We start from the raw sequence: 21,340 nt of genomic DNA, 5'->3' as shown, positions 1-21,340 counted from the left end.
TTCCGAGATGATGTCCGTAACGATGACCGTGTTTGCACAAAATAATGACATTGGCTTTGACGACGTATCGCGAGGCAGGGTCTTGTTGTACTCTGTCGAGGGTCTACGACAAGCGAGGTCAGTTTATGCAATAGTGATTTGGGCAAGACTTGAATATGCCTGTTGCAAACGCAGAACAACGTCATGTTTAATCTTATCAGCAGTTTCTCCACGTTGACTAGGCTTTCAACCTGTCTTCAACGTCTGCAGCCATACTATGCACTTGAATTGCAGGGTCTGCAACATCCCGATTCCCCGAGCAGCTAGGGAAAAAGTTTGCGATGAGCAGACGAAATGCAGCCGAGGTGAGGAACGCTGGACGATTGTGTGGAAGGCGTTTGAATTAGCCACAGACTTTGCATGGGTGGCAGAGCACTACACCGTCTTTTCCATGCCAAACTGCAAGATCGCCTGTATAACATTCCTCAACTCGCTCAGGACCTTCCCTCCCTGTTTACTCATGGGACCGTTCCCAAGTAACGCGTCCATTCTAGTATCTCTCAAGAGTTCGGAGTTCAAGATGCATCTTAAACCGAGACCGGTGTTGCGAAGGTAACTTTCCAGCGTTGGGAGCAGTAAGGATGGCGACGCATTTGTTGACCCGGACTCCACGCTGTTCTTGTTGTTCCTGCTGCTATCGTGTACGTTGAGGAGCTTCCAAGTCTGCCGAAGCACGGTAAGCAATACTGCTGCAATAGTTGGTAGGAGGAGAAGATGGAACGCACTCACCCGTTGTCATGTCGTCATGGTGGGAATGATCGAACAGTTTGCTCTTGCGTTCATGTAGACCTTCAAGAGACTGGTGGCTCAATGCTGCCAGCAAGGCAAGGGATAACAGTTGAGTACACACTAACATGATTTCGAGGATTTTTTGCGAGTTAGACCACGGAGTTTCAGGAGTCCGATGAAATCCGATGCCAGTGGTCTACTAGCGTTTCAAACACAGACATTTTGTCGGATTCAACACTGCATCCCCTTACTCAGATCAAGCACAGCGACTACCATCGAAGACTGGGCTCAAGTCTATGTTCTCAGGTTGATGAGAAATTCAATTGCCACCAACTGAAAATTTGATGGCACCTGTCATGTGGAAATCCATGAAATCATGCTTGATGACCCGGAAAACACACATCGACACCCCAGATCTCCCAGACGAAATATGGTGGCAAATCATCGAACTCTTACTCACCGAAGAGGTACAAAGATTGTACAGTGTCAATCGCCCATTTCTTGAAGCAGCCTTCCAACAACGCTACCGTTTCGTTGATATGAACAAGCCTCTTGATAAACGAAGGTTTCGTGACCTTGAACGTCACCTAAAGTATTTTCCTTTCCTCGAGTTTTCCTTCGTTATAACTTAACGGAGCCTTCGACAGGGATGAAAGACTCGCCAAGTATATTCGAGTGATCCACCTATGTCCCACAATTGTTGGAGATTTTCTTAACCTTGACATCCATGGCCGAAGCAAATGGAAAAGAGTCTTCTTCGATGTGCTTCAAAAGGTGAACCCTATGCAACCCAAGCAGATGAATCTTAGGCGACAGGGGCCTTCCTTTACAGGAATTCGTGTTCAACCTGGTGCCCAAACTCAATTTGATCGCAAGATTTTATCTAATCTTGTCTCCCTCACACAACTGGAGGTTGAGTGCAACCATTTCGAGTTCAGCGGTTCAGCTGGATACGTCCCACTCGTTGGATTCCTTTCAGCAGGTTGGGGTTCTTTCGGCCAAAACTTACAAGTTCTCAAATTGAAGATGCCTTTGCTGGTTATCCATGACATTGTTAGTGGTTACCACACCACTCTCAAACTTCGAGCTTTACAAAAACTTTCACTGGAAGTTTGTTTACCTCGCCCACCCCTCGCAAATGACCTCCCTGAAGGAGATGTAACAGGACTGACCACTCTCATCAACAACCATTCTAATACCCTGCAGGCTCTCACCCTCCGCTCCTTGTATTCCGAGCACTCCCTGGATCTTTCCTTGAGATATCTCAGTCATTTGCCATCTCTAGACAGTTTCTCAATTTCTATTGACAAGACAACGGATTGTTCGGCGCTCCATGATTTTCTGTCATCGCATTCACGCCAACTCAAGAACTTGGAAATATGGCTGGAGCAGGGCTCTCCCTACCTCAAAATCCCAGCAGGTTACTGGTATCAATTCCCTTGTTTTCATGTGGAATTACCGGGACTACGTAGCCTATCCCTGGATGCCTCTTGCTCCGTTCATTATTTTGAAACCGCCGCTGCGGTGGACTACGTTCTGCGGAATGCCGAATTGGCTACCTTACGGTTCACGGCACGATGTCGTTCGTTTGCCGACAACGATTTGTTCAACGGAAAATTTGCGGTGGGATCAAATCTCCGAAAGTTGCATATCTTCACAAACTATCTCAACCCCGACCTCCTTCGGTTTCTATCAACCACATTACCGGATCTTCAAGATCTTACTGTTAAATACCACTATCTCCTTCCACAAGGAATGTCGGAGATTTACCTGCGCGGTGAACTTGTTGCAGAAGAGGTGAATTTGAATTTATCTCTTGAGTTGTGCCACCCAATGCAATCTTATACTATTTTTTCTTCGGTAGTTTTGTAAGGAGATGAACAAAGTTCCCGTTCCAGAGTGGGCTGTCCACAGTCTTTTCACCAGTGCAACTCTAGGCTACAACCTCCATATCAATATGAAATGCAGGACAGCCCTGGCGACGGCGTTCCCCAACATCCAGACATTTAACGGGCTGGAAAGAAAAGATTATCTGACGCCCGGCTGCATTCCAGGTTATCCTTATTACAATGCATAGCGTTCTCGCCACCAAAATTTTCACAAATTGTTCATTGCATCTCATCTGCTTCAACCCCGCTAAAACGTACATTTTCCTAACACTGTCTAGAGAACCCTTCCTGTGTCTTGCCGCCTTCGATTTCCGCATCACCAAAGTTGTCCTTATCAGGCCTACCGTGGGACTTGTCGGGTTGGTGCAAAACTTGGGTCGAGGTAGTAGTGATTGCCGCCAAGACGTTGTTTGGAACTATATGATAAAAAAAATGAATTGTATTATTCGATAGATAAGAATCTCGTCTTACCCAAGAGTTTTTCGGTAATCTCCAAAATGTCGACAATGAGTCTCTCAACGAGGTCCTGGCTCAGTGTCTCACGAACTGGAAAAACGTATGAGAGCAAGCGTATAAAAGGTGAAGGCTCAGAGACCCACCGACAACGCGTAAAATTTCAACCTCCGCCGCGCCCAGCGGTGCCTAGAAGTGTGTAAGAAAATAATTTTACCCATGGGCGGTACCTACGTTATAGTTAGGGACAATCCACCCTTTAGTCCTCAACAAAGACTTTTTCAATGAATTAGAATTCAATTAAAATGTTGACGACAATTCATACATACCTGGACCCAGCCCTGCTGGACATGAGGGTACTCCTGTTTAAATTTATCCGACAACCTGGAATGCATTTAGCATATTGGAAAGTAACACCCAGCGTTTCTTTACCTGAACGACACCACAGGTAACCCAGGAAGATAATGCTCAGGATCGTCAACGTCATGTTTAGCGTGTGCATCTCCCTTAACGGGACGATGAATATCGCTCAAAACCTCGAAGTAAGTATTTTCCAAAGCCCGAGAAAGCAACCGCGCATTGCGAAGGTCCTTAATTGCAATCTTACGATAACCTTCAAAGCCCAGATTGAGAAAATTGAACATTTGCGCAATCACTGGGGCTGCAGGTTTAGAAAAGTTGCTAGAAAATGCGGATAAGTTGAAATCCAAAGAGGAAAAAAAAGGAAATGAGGCGTACAGCGTGAACGAATATTCTGTGCTTCCAAGATAATCTACAAGCCGGAGGGCGTCATTCATAAAACTCTCGGTTAATTGGACAGCGTAACTTACGAAGTTCGAACACCAAGTCTTTATGGAGGTATTTTTCGTCCCTCCACAAGACCCAACCCAATCCAGCATAGACCAAACCAAATTTATGTCCTGAAGTATTGATTGACACCACGCGAGGAACGTCAAAGCTCCATTTCAGCTTCGGGTATGCAAATGGTGCAATGAAAGCCCCAGACGCGCCGTCCACGTGAATGGGAATGTCAAGGCCGGTGCGTTCCTGTAAATCGTCGACTTTGGATGGGATATGATGAGGGTGGCAAATGAGGGAAGAAAAAGGCTTACGCAGTTTACTCATGAGCGCTACATTTTCAAAGTGGCCTGTGTAGGTGCTACCGAGAATGACAATGACACCAATTGTGTTTTCGTCAATGAACTGCAAGGCGTCGTTGGGGTCCATGATAAATCCGTTGGAGGCTTTGACAGGGACAAGGCGTGTCTCCACGTCAAAATATCTAAAAGAGAAGGAGTTTGCGTCGATGGGGCACTTGGTGTGTATATTGACGAAACTTACCGGGCGAACTTCTCCAAAGCGACCTGGGCGTTGGAACCAAAAACGATGTTAGGGTGGAAGTAATCCTTCCCAGCCGCCTTGCGGGCTTCTTGCCAACGCTTTTTCATGGCAAGTCCTCCAAGCATGATAGCTTCCGAGGATCCCGCTGTAGCAGTTCCGATAACCTTGCCTTCCTTGGGCGCCTTCCATAAGTCGGCCACTGGAAAGATAATCAGATGAGTACATTTGTCAGGCGATATAGGTACGCACACATCGAGATGGCGCGATTATGGATAATTGAAGCTGCTGGGTATTCATCCAAATCGACGATATTTTTGTTGATGTTCTCCATGATCAACTTGTCGGCTTCTTCTGGCATCCATGTGTGCACGAATCTAAGGACAAAGGTTGATTACGTAGTTCCATGACTTGAGATCGAGAATTTACGATGCGAGATTCAGTAGAGGGTTGCCGTCGAGAGCAGTCTGGTCATGCAGTAATTGGTAAGCGGCTTTCGATGGTATACCGACTTTGGGCAAGGTATATTTGGGCGCGAGTTGGGCGTCTTCATCGCGGCGCCAGGTTTGGTGGTATCCCGTTCCGGATCCGCTTGCGCGGATGGAGTGTTTCTTGTGAGGATGCTCTTTGCAAGCTTCGATAACCTCTTCGGCGTTGACTACCGGTCTAGGTGAGTATTTGACGAGAAACTGCAAGGAATCATAACACACTGTGTCGAGAAAGAGACATGCTGAAAGAAGGTCAATAGTCGGTCGGACGTTCAGGCCGTCTTATATATGTGGATTAAGTGGACATCCACGGTCATGGAGGTAATGACGCGCGATGATGTGGCTGATAAGGATAAAGGAATCAAGAGCACATCAGTAGTGGTCACCAGGTATTTGTCAAGCCCAAAATAGATCAATTCCTGCCATGAGTTCGCTCAGATGTGTTCTTGTGAGATTCTACTTTGTTATGACGCCCAATGGAAAAAGCTACCGAAGAGTGTTCCTGACTGTTCTCTGATTCTTAGTCTGGAAATGCGTGAATATAGCTGCGAACGTGTTCCAATTATGACGAGCAAGGTGAAGGGATAGTTGATAAAATTAGACAAGTACAGGGCCTATTGAGTGGCGCTTGGCTGTGCCGCATTCCCTGCAGCTTGCACCGGAATAATAGAAGGGCCCAAGTCTGGAGATTTCGGAGGATGAAGAAGGAGATTGCCTAGTCGTGGTGGACTAGAACGATTGATGAACTCCATTTTCGTTGGGAGCTTGGACGATGCTAGCCGCAGAACTGCGGCCAAGGTGAGTTCATTTGAGAGCAAGCGGTGGTAGACATAGATACGCACTCTCCCTAGCAAGTTCTTCGCGAATAGGAATCCCTCCTATCTCGAATATAACGCGTCCCGTGGGTACGCTGTGGTGCACAAGTGAGCAAGCTACAGTGAAATGAAGATATTACACCAACCGAGTCGCCCAAAATTCAAAAGTTCCCTTTCCTTTTCCCATACGCGTCTCGTTACCCTATAAATTCATTAGAGCCCATTGTCCTCCAGCTTATTCCATGTCGACTTACCTTGATGCAAACCGGAATGTCCGGGAACACCCTCAGGTAGACTTTGGCCCCCTTCATCACCCTCAACTTTTTCATGATGACCTCCTGCGCGGTTGTAAGCTGTTTAGCGCTAAGACGAGCCCCGTTCCCCTTTATCCTGATTCCCCACTCGCCATAAGCCAACGTTGTACCCTTCGTTGAACCCCCGATGGGAATAGGTATACGGCCCTTGTGTCGTTTAATGTGCTGAACCGACTTGGGAGCGAGCTGACTGCGCTGCCGGATGAAAAGGCTCAATGGTGAAAGAGCAGTTTGCTGCAGTCCAGTCTGGACACGCTGGGCACTGGCTCCAGCGAATACCCGCCGCGACAGTGAGGAGAGGGAAAACATTGTCGATTATGTAATACATTTTTGTCACAGCCAAGTCACCGTTACGCGCGCTCGTCTGGGGCTTGCCCTTCACCATCACCCTTCACGACGACGAGCTCCTTATTCGCACAGCTTCGAGGAAGATTATATCTCCACCTTTGACTTAGTCTCCATCCAAGAGAAGACCTTACTGAACGTTTCTATAATGAGCGACAGAAAACGGGCGTTTGAAGGAACTGAAGCTACCAGCAACAAGAAGCTCAAAAGGTCAGTTCCGCTCTAACTTTGGATTCACTTTTTTTTTTTACGAAAGAATGAAGCTAACTTGTACTTTTGCTTTTAACAGTGATGTGAGTACAATTTTCTGCACCCTACACCCGTTTTGAAAGGTGAATTCCCTCCTTGTCAAACCACCTCTGATATGTTTCTATAACCTTCTTTCCTACCAGAATATCACCAGTAATGGAGCAGGAGGATCTTCTTCCGGTGTGAGTACATTCCCTTGCCTCACTGGCGTCTCACCAGCTCATGTGCGATCCATTCAAGTTGACTGGCACAGACCTTATCGCTCAAAAGCGAGCTGAAATTGCGGCTAAGCTTGCTGCCATGAAAAAACCTCTCGTACCTCTCGTCGCTGCAGCTCCCGCGACCAGGGCGACCACAGGAATTGCTGCACCCACACCCAAAGTCCCCATTCTTCCAGCGTCACTCCCATCGAAAGTGGTGTTCAACGTCACTCCGTCTCCGACTGTATCAAGCGGTCCGACGCCAGCGACTCCTGCATCCGGTTCTGGAACACCAGATGACCTTGCGCGGCGTGTGGCAGAGGCCAAGCGCCGTGTTGCTGAAGCACAAAGCAAGCTTGCTATTAAAGATAACCCGTATATGGTGTGTCTCTTACTTATATACATAATTCTGTGTTGACAATGAGTCTTGCAGTCGATGCCTCAGACTGGGAAGAAGAAAGGTACTCCAGTCGAACAGACCCAACAGGGAGCTGGCTTAAAAATGGCGGCTCATCCGCTATTGCTTGACCACACCCCAACCGTACCCCAGTCAAAAAAGGACAGATACAAACCGATGCAGCCCAAGTTTGCCTCTATCAAGGTTTGTTTGTTCAGTTTTTCATCACTGCCGACCGACTAAGCTATTCGCAGGCAAATGTTCGAAATGTGCCCACACCAACGCCTCCCCCGCCTCCAATAGCAACTCCGAGTCCTTCTGCCAATCCATATAGCGTCGCCGGAAAGGACGGGCAAGGAGCCACTGGATTCGACGGCGCACCTCGAGAAAGAGGTAGTCGATCGTTCCGTTTCAATCCGAAGGGAAAGTATGTGGCCTTGGCGAATCAACAAAGGCAGGAGGCGCAGCTTGAGGCATTGAAGCAGCGTATTGCCGAGAGCGCACGTAAGGCTGGATTGGATGGCGACATGGGTATCGAGAAGACGATCAAGGTGTGTTTGTTCCCCCTTGCTATCTTACATACGATAATAAAGCAACCAATAGCGTGCTGCACCACCTGACGCTGAGTGGTGGGATGCAGCGTTGCTCCCAACCAAGAGCTATGATGATATTGAGATGTTTGGTTTCGAACAACTCAATATTAGGACGTCGGATTCTCCTATCACAATATACATCCAGCATCCTATTCCCATCCCTGCTCCTGGGGAGAAGAACAAAATAGCGTTCAAGCCTATGATGTTGACTAAGAAGGTACGATTTGCCCAACCACTGTTTCTTCCGATTCTAATAGATATCCCGTTCACAGGAGCAAAAGAAGATGAGGAAATTGAGGAGGAAGGAGGTGTTGCAAGATAAGAGAGATCGGATTCGAATGGGACTGTTGCCTCCTGATGCCCCCAAAGGTAAGCTCCTGTTTGTCATTGACAGACAACCTACTCACCACGTCCCCTCCATCTACAGTGCGGCTAGCCAATCTTATGAAAGTTCTAACGTCGGATGCCGTCCAAGACCCGACCCGAGTCGAGGCTCGCGTGAGACGTGAAGTAGCACAGCGCAAGCACGGACATGAAAAAATGAACGCTGAACGCAAGTTGACTGACGAGCAACGTCGCGAAAAGGTTGAGGCGAAGAAGGCAGACGAAGAAAAGAAGGGCATTTATGGTGCGGTGTACAAGTACGTTCTCTTCTTCTCCCCCTTCATCACAGATAACTGAAGCTTTGTCCTTCCAGGGTCAAGATTCTGAGCGACCCCGCACACCAGTTCAAGGTCCGGAAGAACGCGGAACAGCTGAACCTCACTGGGGTCTGCATCTTCAACCCTCATTTCAGCATGGTCTACGTGGAAGGCGCAGCCAAATTCATGCGGAACTACAGGCGGCTCATGATGACGCGCATTGCCTGGTCCGAGGCCGCACGTCCCCGGGGCGGGGAGGACGTGGAGTTGGAGAACCCCGATTCAGATGTCGAGGGGGAGGCTGGTGCAAGCACCTCCGCTGTTGCTGCGAAAGGAACGGCTACTGACGGCGTGCGGTCTTTGGAGGATAACAAGTGCTATCTCGTTTGGGAAGGTATGCTGAGGGATCGGGCGTACAACAATTTCAAGGCGAAGAGTTGCCCCACAGATAGGGATGCGAAGGAGTTGTTGGGTGACAGGTTGAAGGGGTATTGGGATATGGCTAAGAATTGGAAGGCTGAAGAAGAGGAGCTGTTTTGATTAGTCACGGTGGCACTCTCAAGAGAACGTCCATTAACCCAGTTATAAAACTCCCATCTTGTAATTTCTTTTGGGATTGAACTTGATATTGAGTTGGCACATATCTAATAGCTGCTCTTGACCTCTGCATAATAGAAACAATATCGCAGCAGCTTTACTTTGAATGAATGAGCAGAAAGTTCCCGCTACGTCAGTAGTGGGTCTTCTGTAGCAGCGTCGATTGGCCAAAAAATCACGTGCCAAATTTTCCCATCACGTTTTCATCCACTCGACGTGAAAGGATAATACAGCCGTCACAAAGAATGACGTAGTCTCAGAAGCCTTCGGCTTAGAGTCAGACCTTCCGGAACTTCCCTGTCAGTGTCACGTCAGCCGTCACCGTGATTGACGTGATGATGTCCAAATAAGCCAAAGCATTGCAACAGTTGCCAAACAGCTTTTGAAATCTTTTTGGTCCTGACCCCCATTCCCGCCCAGCCTCCCTCGTCGATATTCCCCTCGGCCTCGTTGACGCGGCATTCACACGACGTGCTTGCCGCGTATGGACGCGAAAATGCACAGACACCAGAGAGCGACACAAGAGACGCGACGGCAACGTGCCCAAACGCGACGCGACGCGACATGCAACCAACCAAACGACTGACATCGACTGTACGCGACCGACGCATAGACACGAGAGACGTGACACAAGAGACGCAACGGCAACACACCCAAATGCGACGCGACATGTAACCAACCAAACGACGATACGCGACCGACACATCGCGCGAAAATGCCCAGACACGGGAGACCCGACACACGGCAACATGCCCAAACGCGATCGACACATCGCATCGTGCCGTGCCTTTATTGGCCAATGGGTAGAGTGCAGGCGATAGGGGTGTTAGGTAGAACCGTGTATGTGATTCTGTATGCCCCCCTCCCCTCCCCTTGTTTTAAATCTGATACCACCCTTTCTACTTATTTTTGTTTGTGTTGATGTGGACCATGGCACGGCATGCTGATGAGCTCAAGCTCGCGCGGCGGATGCAATGAGTTTCCCTGGGGTATGTTTGGGGTGTGCACAAACACCAACCCTTGTGTGTTGTAGATATATGTAGATATCTTACAGTGCTTTGCACTGCTGTCTGCACAACGGAATTTGGAAAACCTGTTTGTATGTGTTGTACCGTGACTGCCACAAAGTGGGGAGAAACAGACCACTTCATCCAACAAGGCCTAATATCTCTTGTGCTGAGAGATGACGCCCACCATGCCAAATGGTAATCCGTGTGCGCATCGCATCTGATCCTTATGGCGCCATGGGAGTTGGTTGTGTGCAAATTGTGTGCTCAGATCTGGTTCTGATACGTGACAATCTGTGACGAAAATACAAAACCAAATAGAGTTTTCGAAACTCCCTTGTGCAGACGGCAATGCAAAGCACTGTATACCATATAATTTATGCAGTAGTTGTTGTCCCCAATATGTCACGGAAAACGAATAAGTGTAGCAAGAAAAACCTTGTAAAAATGTTGCTGTTTGCCTTAGAAAAAAATTGACGTTGCTTATGTCAACCTAACTGGGCACACAGGGGGCATTCTGGACCACCGCTTCCTTCAAACGTGCTGTCAAGGTGCTGTCGTTGTTGACGGGTCTTCATCCTTTCATTTCCCATTGCAACGACGTCATTCTTTGTGACGGCTGTATGCTCACGTGAAAGCCTATGGAAAGGTCACGTTTTCTTCCTGTTACAGTGTTAGAAAGACATGTTTTCTGGCCTCTCACGTTTTCTACATAACCTCTTTGTGGTCGTCGAACGAAAGGTCACGTATCGTCTCTACGTCGTGTTGACTACAAGACTGATTTCATGCGCAAGACTCCCTGGAAGGATGGATTTGATTTCCAAACGGCGCCAGAAACGAGTTTAAGGCTTGCATTTTTGGAGAAATTCAACGCGCCGCAGTTGGGACTAAACACAGCGCTTGCGGCTCGCATTTTATTGGTCGAGGAACTGTAAGCAGTTGAATATCATTGTCTACAAATCTGACTAAAATTGTCAACAGCCGAACTATATTACTGATGACACCAAAGTCAAGAATCTGTTCATGACCGGAATCCCCATGCTGTGCTCGGTTGAACTCCGAGACCGGTACAACAACCAATTCGTTGCGATCAATGAGATCATGGAGGCTGATAGAGTCGATGATGAGGCTGTGCACAAAGTACGTACCTTTTGCTACTTCCGATCCTGATTGCATGCTGAATCTAAATGCCAGATGTACACTAACTAAGAAGCCGTAATTCACTTGAACACCGATTATTTGTTCGCGGTCACATCGCTCCCAAAATACATCGTGCATAGTCTTGAGTTCTATCTTATCAACAATTCACCTGGAACCCAGGTGCCTCACGTTGCTCCAGAACGCATCCCCACACTTAAACGTTTAATGAAGTGTTCATGAGATGTCACTTCCCTGACAGACCTTGCTCCTGTCGGGGAAGACACTGATCACGCTATGGGGCCAAATTCCGGTGATCATAAGGAAATCAAAGTGGGCAATAGTACGTACGACTTGAACATTCTCATCGACTATGGCTGTCCGCTGTTTCGACATGTCCACAGCCAGTTGGTCCAGCATGATATTTCTACCCTTGATAGGCACATCATTCCCCCATGGGAAGAATACGACGCACTAGAAGAAGGCACTTTGGTCATCATCACGATATCGATACACATGTTTATTATGCCGATCAAAGACAACCAAGGCAACTTTACAGGTCAGGAAAGAAGGGTATGTGATTGTTACAATGATGACGACATTTAACAAAGTGTAAGATAGGTTTACCAGCTAAATGCGCATCGCATCCTCATAGTCAATGAGTCTGATGTGGAAGCTGAACCTCACTATAAGCCCTACACAAATGAAGAAGCTGTAGCCGTTACCGCTGTGACACCCGTCGAAACCGCAGCAGATCGAGCACTCACCACGTTCAAGGTCAAAAAAGCTCGACTTGCATCCCCCCAACATGAACCAGACACAGACAAAGAAAACCAGGGTCCCCCCTAAAACCATCGGTTAACTTGAGCAAAACACCTGCTAAATTGAACGAAGGCCTGAAACAAACTAAGAAAGCTGCAGCTGGAAAAAACCCTGTTCAGCGTCTGTCCACCGAAGGCAAAGAGAAGGCTAATTCAACCGCTTCTTCAAATTCCACGTCCAAAACGGCCGAAACAGACTCTCTTGCCGACGAGGACCAAATAATGGCAGAAGTGGATGACACTTAAGTGTAACATAGACATAAGTGGATCCTATTTAGGTATTTGAAGGGGACTTTGTTACTTGTACCAATGAGTGAAAAATCATTTTCTATCGAAGTAGCGGGCCTTGTGGCTTGCCACCCTATGTCGTTATTGGTAAGGTAGACGACAACCATATCCTTCCAACGTCACGTGCACAGCATAGGGACTGTCATGGATCAGCAATAAACGGGTATTATCCGTGGCCGTTGATACCCATTATCCACGGATCAGACCCATGGATATATATGGAAATCCGTGGATATCTGTGATCCGTATACTATATTTAATAATATTTGGGCAGTCTTAGTGGGAGCTACTGCTGCCACACACCAATGTATGACTGTCCTTTGTCGGCCTCTGGAATTCATCAATTTCACTCCTTCCTAAGATAAAAACACTCTTTGATGAATTTGAACATAAATTTATTGAAATACAATTATTTCTTCAGTCATTCTTTTAAATTTAACTCTGATTTTATCATTCCACACTATTCAAGCATTCATGGAGTGGACTATGTTACACCTTTAACTTCAATGCTATACAGAGATCAATTTGGTTATGAATAAATATTTAAGAGGCCAGAAACAGCCCAGAAAGACAATGTGTATATGGCAGATCAGTGATAGAGATATACCATACACATCTGTGACTCAGTTTGCACCAAAAAATCCTGAAGTGATATTTCAAAAACAAAGATATAAATTACTTATACTTATTGAACCTTCCAAGCCATGTATGACACTGGGGTAAGTATCTTGACTGGTATTTGATGCTTATCTGGCATCCAATCCTTAATAGTATGCATAATGAGTGATAAAAAGGAGTGAAATTGGATTAATAGTGAAAATAAATTTAAAAATGCTTGCTTCCAAAGAATTTGGGGTGTTTTCACAGAATTTGAGGATGGGAGAAGTTTGACAAAGTATGAATTTCACTAATAACAGCTATAAAATACAATTTAGAACTTTTATAGTTGACTTTTTCAAATTTTGAAGACTTCATATCCAAATTATGATGTTTGCTTTTTATGAAGATGCCAGTGATATTTTTATGAACTGAGGCTTGATCCTTTCATTCTCCACCATTATTAAAGAATGAGCTTCTACTGAAGTTCACGTAAGATATTACAGTGAATTTTGTTATAACAAAATTATCCTAAATGACAGCTTTCTAACGCATATTTTTTCATGGAAAACAGCGAAGAACTGACGAAGATAGATGGAGGGCTGGTCTGCGCCGCTATACCCACGGATATATCTGTACCGTGGCTTATCCAATCCGTGGGTGGGAAAATCCACAGATCGGGTATGGATAATACCTGGATGTATCCATGACAGTCCCTAGCACAGTGTGACATTTCCATTTTAAGCCTCCATTACACAGATAATGTCCTAGAATATTTTGAACACGAATCGCAGCTAATCGGAAACCATAGAACTGAGCCGAATGCAGATTTCATGGAGCACAAAAAAAATTAAAGCAGTAAAACGAAATTTGAGGGAAAAGAAACAAAAATACTTCACGACGCGTCAATTTGAAGGCACACGCGCAAATCCTCTTCATTAGGCCAGAACCATGCCTAAGCGAAGCAATTACCTCCAGTCCAGAGCATAGAACTTACATAGAGGTGATAAAACAACAAAAAGCTAAAACTGCAAAGGAGAATGAGGGGATTCTATTTCTGGGTGTCCAATTACTCAAGGACGTGTCTTAACTAACAAATATCAGAGAACAACAACCCCTGCAAGATATGAAACCTTTAGGAATTCATTATAGTCAATTTTGGATCGAAACTTCGATGCGACGAAGGCTTTTGACGGTCAATCTGAGCTTCAGGAACCTACCATAGTATTTTTGTATCTCCTCCCCCAATTTTCATTCTCCTACTTTATAAATTTGTATATATCTTTAGAGCACTAATCCTAATAGTTCTATGGTCGTCAATTTTCCCTAACTTTATGCACAGAATTGTTATGGCCTTTTCTTCGACTTTTCTCATTTCTGTTTGCCAAAAAAGGAGCATTATGTCACGTCACAGAGGGTTGGTTGTGTATGGTTGTCGTCTACCTTAGAGTGCTGCAGGTCAGGTGTTTTTAACGTGACCAGTGTTACTTCGGTGACATGACGATCACGCGTTGCTCCTTTCAACTCTGCAGTCATGAAACCGTTCACCCTCTTCTTTGGCACCAGTGACGAAGTTGGTACATTTGAAGTAACTCATAACCCTTCATATGAACTGGTCACGCACACCGTAAATGACATTTGGGATCGCCTGCTTAAAGATGAAATATTCCACGCACCTTTCCTCCACATCTATACAACATGCTACAACGACGATCCTGAGCCTCAGGACATGTTGAATCTGACTAAAATCCGACAAATCAGAGATCATCCTCCTACTGATGCCGATGTCGTCGACTTCCTCACAAACTCCTTTCCCGCTTTATACTTGGCACCTGGAGATTTCGGTCCAGAAGGTGAGACGTGGAGTGGGCGAGAAGAGGCTGACAATCAGAAAGTAACGATAAACTGTAGGCTTGTCCAGCTATGGCTCCAGATCGTGAGTACTATGGATGGATAATGTGTATTTCTCATCAAATCTATATCATAGGCACACAGCCCCATTGCAGCTTCACCATCACGGCTTGGTCTAATGTTCATCGCTGTCTTTCTGCACGAACTGGGCCACAGTGCATTGGTTTGGTATGGAAGGGGTGTGTGTGACAGTCTGTACTTGGGCGGTATTGAGAGAGAAGTTGGTAATTTCCTTGAACAGGTGTTCTTCAGAGGAATTACCCTCACAGAGTTTGTGTTGGAACCAATGAATCTGGTGGAGATTGGAATTGAGAAAGAGGGCTCATTCTACATCATCGGTGAGTCTCAATTTCTAATGCCAGCCACTCAGTACTAAGGTTGGGACTAGACAATGATACAGCAAGAAAAGTTGCACGGTTTGACACCTCTGAAGGGCTCCCCCTTCTTGATATCACCATGCTCTCTCCCTCACCTCCTGCCACCTTTGGCCGTGTCCGTGCCAAATTTAATAAGGCAATGACCAACATCGGGGTTCTACCAGCACCAAAAAAAATGTTGGCAACACGTGCACAGCCCTTGCTGAAGAACAATAAGAAATGTAGGATGGTTTGAAAACTTAATGGAGCTCTTAAATACTCAGTTTTGAGAGATCGTTGTATTTCATAGTTACATGGTGCATTTGTGTGAAACAACACCTCTTTCTTCAGCCTTCCAATTCTTAGCCATATCCAAATACCCTTTCAACTGCTCACCCAACAATTCCTTCGCATCCCTATCTGTGAAGCAACTCTTCGCCAGGAAATTGTTGTACGTCTGATCTCTCAGCATACCTTCCCAAACAAGATAGCACTAGTTATCCTCCAAAGACCGCGTATCGTCAGTAGCCGTTCCTTTTGCAGCAACAGCAGAGGTGCTTGCACCAGCCTCCCCCTCGACATCTGAATGGGGGTTCTCCAATTCCACATCCTCCCTGCCCTGGGGACGTGCAGCCTCGGACCAAGCAATGCGTGTCATCATGAGCCGCCTGTAGTTCTGCATAACTTTGGCTGCGCCTTCCACGTAGACCATGCTGAAATGAGGATTGAAGATGCAGACTCCAGTGAGGTTCAACTATTATTCCGCATTCTTTTGGACCTTGAATTGGTGTGCGGGGTCGCTCTGAATCTTGACCCTGGAAGGACGAAGCTTCGGTCGTCTGTGATGAAGGGAAAGGAAGAGAACGTACTTATACACTGCACCATACTTAGATACCCTTCTTCTCTTCGTCTGCCTTCTTCGCCTCAAGCTTTTCATGACGTTGCTCTTTCGTCAACTTGCGTTTAGTGTTCATTTTTTCATGCCGGAGTTTGTGCTGTGCTACTTCACATCTCACATGAGCCTCGACTGGGGTTGGGTCTTGGAGGGCATTGGCATCCGACGTTAGAACTTTCATGAGATTGGCCGGCCGCACTATAGATGGAACAACGTGGTGACTAGCTTGTCTGTCAATCACAAACAGATGCTCAGCGTCCTCGCCGGCCGCACTCTTCCATTTACCAATGCAAACCAGGGGATCAAGACCTTCCGACATGCGCTTTCCCTTGACGAGGTACGCCCATCTGTGTCTTCTTTTTTCAAAGGCAAAGGCGCTTATGTTCTTCCGCATTTCCCAAGCACCGTACATTTGGGGGGATCAGCAGGAAACAATCCCATACGGATTCAATCTCTCTCATCTTGCAACACCCTCAATTTCCTGTTGTTGCTGTTGTTGACCAGCAACTGGCCTTCCAACCCTCCCCTTCCTCACACTCAGTACACTCGTCGCAGCAGGCTCCAACAACTTTCGCAGCACAAACAGACTAGGCATGGCGTCATTACCAGCGTTGTGGAGGGAGGACGATGGGGAGCTGTGCGATCTGTGGTTGCTGTTGTTGAGTTTGAGCTGGAGAGGCGTCGACATCGTCTGTGTTTGCTCCTCCATACCCATGGCAAGCAACGAAGGCGGTGGCAATGAAGCTCGCAGAAAGGGTATCATAACGACAACAGCAGATTCTCAAGTGTAAGCGTCATTCCTTGTTCGAGGTTTCCCAGTTTTAGGATCAATTGGGCATGATCCCTCTGTGTCCCATTTTGTAGAGAACACATTCGTAGACGGATGTGTCGATTATGAGCAAATCATTTGAAATTTCAAGTGCAAGGCGTCGGAGGTTTGGACAGCGCCATGGTAGCTATGAGGAACGACGTGAGTTTCCACATTCTCGATGGAACTGTAGAGACACACCTGATCTCAAAGGAAACGGTATTGTTGTGTAGCCCTCGCCTCTAACGTCCACATCCTCAACCACAATCTCAACTATCTGTGTAGCTAGAATCTCTTGTTTCTAACTCCTGTTGTCGTAGCTTTCCAGAGGACCAAAGAACGACATTGTCAATGGTGACAGGCCCACGGTGACGGGCCCTCGCTTGTATCTTCATTTATCGTTGGCTTCGACTCCGTGGGTGGGGGCGTCGCCTGTGGAGACTCAACAAACCCCTGACTTAGACTCGAACACGAAATAACCAGGGCCAGCAGCTGCCCCGACTGACCCCAGTGCTGCATAGTTCAGTAGGTTGAGTTTTTTGAGGCGGGTTAGCGTCGTTGCTTGGGACATTGTTGTTGGTGGGGACAATAGAGATGAAGGTACATGAGGAACGGAGTGAGTATGAAGATGATGGTTTGAGTGGGAGTGGGAACCAAGCTAAATGTGAATGCGAGCACAAAGTGCTGGAGTTTCAAAAAGGGAGCATCAGAAAGACAGATGTCACGCAAGGAAGGACAGCATGGGAGCATTGAGACATATTTGAAGGGGTGCGCATGGGTTCCTGTGGCAAATGGACCTGAGAAGGATGTGAATGAATCGACGAGGATTGTGAATGTCCCGAAGCTTTAAATGCGTACAAGATATCTGATGGAAATGCAGGCAAAGTGTCGGACTTTCCTATTTAAATTTTAGCTTACAACCGGTATCTACTGGTTACAACCATTCCAATTGCCGGTGGCCGTCTCAACCGCTTGAAATGGAAGGGTGTTTGGTTCAAATCGGGTTGGAACCAGGGTTGATGCTGGATTCAACCGGGCCCCCCATACTAATATACAGTCGTTTGCATAATGGATTGCACAACAGATTTTTTGAAAACTTATTTGGTTGTGTTGGGTAGCGTGACTTTTCATCACACTTACCCTTTGCCCATGGCCACCGTTGCCCATGCCAACACACTTGCGCGAATCCAGCCACTATACTCGCTTTACAGTGGGCAAATGGCGCCCACCGGCTCTTAACCATCGACCTGCATCCAGTTTACTTGTTCCGGAAATGGGTAAGTGTGACATCTCGGATGCAGTTCAAACAAGACCAAATATATCTTCAAAAAATCGTTGTGCAATCCATTATGCAAACGACTGTAGTCATCAATAAATTTACTGATCGACCAATGAAATGTTTATAAAGAAAAGTGCATCAGTCAAGGATTGAACCAAAAACCTCAGGCTCGTGGCCTACATGCACAAAGACTACAAATTTGTACTGCGACATAACCATTCAACTACCCAACCTATTAGAAACTCCCAAGGCCGCTCATATATCCAATCTCTCACCCAAACTAAAACAAGAAGATCTTCCAGTGCTGTAACATAGGGGAGGTTTTTTCCTGTAATTAATGCATAGTATGTGGGGCTCTTTTCAATAGAATACAAATTTTTATGAAATCTACTGTGCTTCGTTTAAGCCATTGGAACATCGTTGCATTGTGATTGCAACCAAGTGTCAACAAAGGCAAGTAATTACAACTGGTTTAAACTCCGACATAATCATGGTTGAAACTCTGGCTGGTTGCAACCAGCAAAAAAAAAGTCCGACAAGGGCAGGGGCAATCCCTGGGTCTGTCATTCAATGTCAGGATTCATTACCTTGCTTGGCAAGGTCTATTACCATGGTCATAATTATGTAATCTGTCCTGCTGGCCCCCAAGGTCATATATCCCTTTTATTGATGCTGAAACATTAGAGACTGCTCCAGACTAGTGCCAAACCTAACCATACAAATTTGTCGTACTGGCCCCCAAGGTCATATATCCCTTTTATTGACGCTGAAACGTTAGAGACCACTCTAGACTACTGCTAAACCTAACCATACAAATTTATTGTACTGGCCCCCAAGGTCATATATCCCTTTTATTGACACCAAAACATTAGAGACTGCTCTAGACTGCTGCCAAACCTAACAAAGCAAATTCACCATTGCCAGTTGCGGAGACTCAGAGATTTCTGAGAAAGTTACTCAATTTACTGTCTTCAACAAATCTGCTCAAACTCTGCAACTTATACAATACTACTTACTGGTAACAATACTGACCAAAAATGCTATATGCCCATTAATGTTTTAGCCTGCAGTGCTCAAGGGCTCCACCATGAGATATAGTACAGTTTTTTGTACTATAACCCTTTTGCATTTGTCGTTGTGCCAGGTTTTCGACTACTACTTCCAATGGCTACAAGGAGTGAACCGCCCAAGCGGTTTGGCGATGAGCAGCCAATAAAAGATCACAAACTTACTCTGAAGAAATTTCATTTCATTTTTATGTCATTGCCATAGTGGGCTTTGTGCCTGTACTTTACCCTCCCCGGCTTAATCCATATGGAATGCATGGAAGGGGGGTGGATTCCAGGAATTCCAGATGGATTCCATGGAATGGCAGATGGACTCCATACTTTCTGGGGATGGATTCCATGGAATGGCTGATGGACTCCATACTTTCTGGAGATGGATTCCATGGAATGGCTGATGGACTCCATACTTTCTGGAGATGGATTCCATGGAATAGCTGATGGACTCCATACTTCTTTCAGATGGAATCCATGGAATAGCTGATGGACTCCATACTTTTTTAGATGGAATCCATACTTTTTCCATATGGAATTCAGATGGAATAAGTCCCAATTCCACAATTATTATCCTAGAATCACAAGTCCAGACTTAATCTGCAAAGTTCCAACTTAAACATTAATAAATGAAGAAAACTAAGGTGTATTGAAACAGACTACATAATTTTATTTTACTACATATAATATTAAAGGGAGGGGGAGGGAGAGGTATAGATATAGAGTGATCAAGGGAGGGGGAAGTGATGGAGGGGAGTGGGAGTTGTGGACAGAGGGAGTTGTGGAGAATGAGGAGGGAGGGGAGGGGTGGAGAGTGATGGAGGTGGGGAGTTATGGAGGGGGAAGGAAAGGTGGAGAGGGGGGCAGCAATTAGAGGGGGAGCAATGGGGGAGGGTGTGATGTGGAATAATGATGGAGGGAGGGGGGGCTCACCTGGGCTCGTCACTGTGTTCGTGGATGGGCGGCGGACATTTTCGGTGGGCGGGGGACGTTGTTTCGTGGGCGGTGGACGTTTTCGGTGGGTGGCGGATGTTTTCGGTAGGCGGCGGACGTTGTTTCGTGGGCGGTGGGCGGCGGACGTCGTCTTCGTGGGCGGGGGACGTCGTTGGTGGGCCGTGGGCGGGGGACGTCGTGGGTGGTGGCCGTTGTTCATGGGCGGTTGACATCGTTGGCGGTGGGCGTCGTTCATGGGCGGTGGACATCGTTTTCGTGGGCGGGGACGTCGTTTGCAGTCGCTGGACGTCCGTGGGCGGTCGTTTTCGTGGGCGCTGGTCGTCGTTGGTGTGAGGTCGTTGACGTTGGTGGGCGCTCGTTTTCGTCGGTGGGCGCTCGTGGGGGTGGGCGCTCGTTGACGTTGGTGGGGTGTGTTGGTGGGCTGTTCGTGGTGGTGAGTCCTCGTGGCCGAGCAGAGACGGCGAACGACGACCGATGTCGTCGTTCGCCGTCTGGTTGCCACGTCGCGACGTGGCACCTGTGGTTTGTGTTAAAAAGGAGAGTGCGTGGGGTGGTTGTTCCCACTTACCTGGGCTGGGCCCTCGTCACGCGTCGTCAGCGTCAGCGTCGTCGTCGTCGTTGTCGATGTCGCGGGCGGTCGTGGTTTGAAACGGTGGTGGTGGATGGTGATGGTGGTGGTAGGAAGGAAAGAACGACGTGGCAACGCTTCAGCCACAGCTGTCACGTTTGACGCGGCACGTGCCTAAAAGCGGTATATACATACCTTTAGTTTCTCATATAATAATGCCTTCATGGCTCAGTCGGCTTGAGCGCTGCTTACATTCACGAGGTCGAGAGTTCAATTCCTCGAGATGTAAAAATATTTATTTTACTTACTTATAGTAAGGACAATGTATTCTAATGGTATAATAGTCATTAATTCCATTCCATGGAATCCATATGGACTGCTCCATGGAATCCATGTGGATATGCCTGCATTCCATATGGAATCTGATGGAATCCATATGGAATGGTGTTGGAGTCCATATGGAATTAATCATTCCATGACCATTCCAGCATCATTCCATATGGAATCCATGATGTCCATGGAATCAGAAACTGGCTGTGTCCTCAGCCAACATTGATTCCATGGATTCCATATG

At 46.7% G+C, this 21,340-nt stretch overlaps 9 protein-coding genes across 9 annotated transcripts; 4 read left to right on the top strand and 5 right to left on the bottom strand.

Moving 5' to 3' along the window:
* Window positions 1–22: 22 nt before the first annotated feature.
* Window positions 23–2,778, top strand: LACBIDRAFT_332658 (uncharacterized protein; the record flags this gene model as incomplete). Its single annotated transcript, XM_001887230.1, has 6 exons — window positions 23–117; window positions 274–591; window positions 616–680; window positions 1,183–1,360; window positions 1,416–2,565; window positions 2,737–2,778. The coding sequence occupies 6 exons, from the start codon at window positions 23–25 to the stop codon at window positions 2,776–2,778; spliced, it is 1,848 nt and encodes a 615-aa protein (XP_001887265.1).
* A 321-nt stretch (window positions 2,779–3,099) lies between these two features.
* On the bottom strand, window positions 3,100–5,177 carry LACBIDRAFT_254229 (glutamate decarboxylase; the record flags this gene model as incomplete). Its single annotated transcript, XM_001887182.1, has 12 exons — window positions 3,100–3,203; window positions 3,257–3,299; window positions 3,345–3,386; window positions 3,440–3,494; window positions 3,543–3,791; window positions 3,849–3,882; window positions 3,941–4,171; window positions 4,223–4,392; window positions 4,452–4,650; window positions 4,701–4,825; window positions 4,878–5,106; window positions 5,159–5,177. 12 exons carry the CDS (start codon window positions 5,175–5,177, stop codon window positions 3,100–3,102), a joined length of 1,500 nt encoding a protein of 499 aa, XP_001887217.1.
* Window positions 5,178–5,634: 457 nt separating this feature from the next.
* On the bottom strand, window positions 5,635–6,311 carry LACBIDRAFT_148000 (mitochondrial 54S ribosomal protein YmL47; the record flags this gene model as incomplete). Its single annotated transcript, XM_001887181.1, has 4 exons — window positions 5,635–5,723; window positions 5,779–5,846; window positions 5,898–5,953; window positions 6,006–6,311. Coding segments are annotated over 4 exons (519 nt in total), but the record flags the coding sequence as incomplete, so codon positions are not given.
* A 1,050-nt stretch (window positions 6,312–7,361) lies between these two features.
* On the top strand, window positions 7,362–9,030 carry LACBIDRAFT_254221 (uncharacterized protein; the record flags this gene model as incomplete). The annotated part of the gene is made up of 7 exons (XM_001887229.1): window positions 7,362–7,460; window positions 7,511–7,807; window positions 7,860–8,066; window positions 8,122–8,218; window positions 8,277–8,490; window positions 8,547–8,751; window positions 8,791–9,030. 7 exons carry the CDS (start codon window positions 7,362–7,364, stop codon window positions 9,028–9,030), a joined length of 1,359 nt encoding a protein of 452 aa, XP_001887264.1.
* A 519-nt stretch (window positions 9,031–9,549) lies between these two features.
* On the bottom strand, window positions 9,550–10,191 carry LACBIDRAFT_310014 (uncharacterized protein; the record flags this gene model as incomplete). Its single annotated transcript, XM_001887180.1, has 1 exon — window positions 9,550–10,191. The coding sequence occupies exon 1, from the start codon at window positions 9,862–9,864 to the stop codon at window positions 9,550–9,552; it is 315 nt and encodes a 104-aa protein (XP_001887215.1). The 5' UTR covers window positions 9,865–10,191.
* Window positions 10,192–10,879: 688 nt separating this feature from the next.
* LACBIDRAFT_310012 (uncharacterized protein) lies at window positions 10,880–11,121 on the top strand (the record flags this gene model as incomplete). The annotated part of the gene is made up of 2 exons (XM_001887228.1): window positions 10,880–11,025; window positions 11,076–11,121. 2 exons carry the CDS (start codon window positions 10,880–10,882, stop codon window positions 11,119–11,121), a joined length of 192 nt encoding a protein of 63 aa, XP_001887263.1.
* Window positions 11,122–14,471: 3,350 nt separating this feature from the next.
* LACBIDRAFT_310011 (uncharacterized protein) lies at window positions 14,472–15,460 on the top strand (the record flags this gene model as incomplete). The annotated part of the gene is made up of 3 exons (XM_001887227.1): window positions 14,472–14,873; window positions 14,925–15,186; window positions 15,237–15,460. The coding sequence occupies 3 exons, from the start codon at window positions 14,472–14,474 to the stop codon at window positions 15,458–15,460; spliced, it is 888 nt and encodes a 295-aa protein (XP_001887262.1).
* A 631-nt stretch (window positions 15,461–16,091) lies between these two features.
* On the bottom strand, window positions 16,092–16,511 carry LACBIDRAFT_310008 (uncharacterized protein; the record flags this gene model as incomplete). Its single annotated transcript, XM_001887179.1, has 1 exon — window positions 16,092–16,511. The coding sequence occupies one exon, from the start codon at window positions 16,509–16,511 to the stop codon at window positions 16,092–16,094; it is 420 nt and encodes a 139-aa protein (XP_001887214.1).
* Window positions 16,512–19,883: 3,372 nt separating this feature from the next.
* On the bottom strand, window positions 19,884–20,991 carry LACBIDRAFT_332653 (uncharacterized protein; the record flags this gene model as incomplete). Its single annotated transcript, XM_001887178.1, has 4 exons — window positions 19,884–19,903; window positions 20,178–20,715; window positions 20,767–20,940; window positions 20,962–20,991. 4 exons carry the CDS (start codon window positions 20,989–20,991, stop codon window positions 19,884–19,886), a joined length of 762 nt encoding a protein of 253 aa, XP_001887213.1.
* Window positions 20,992–21,340: the final 349 nt, after the last annotated feature.

The sequence above is a fragment of the Laccaria bicolor genome, genomic scaffold (assembly GCF_000143565.1).
Source record: "Laccaria bicolor S238N-H82 LACBIscaffold_43 genomic scaffold, whole genome shotgun sequence".
Lineage (NCBI taxonomy): Eukaryota > Fungi > Basidiomycota > Agaricomycetes > Agaricales > Hydnangiaceae > Laccaria > Laccaria bicolor.
Note: the sequence above shows the minus strand (reverse complement) of the source record. Positions and strands in the feature narration are given on the sequence as shown.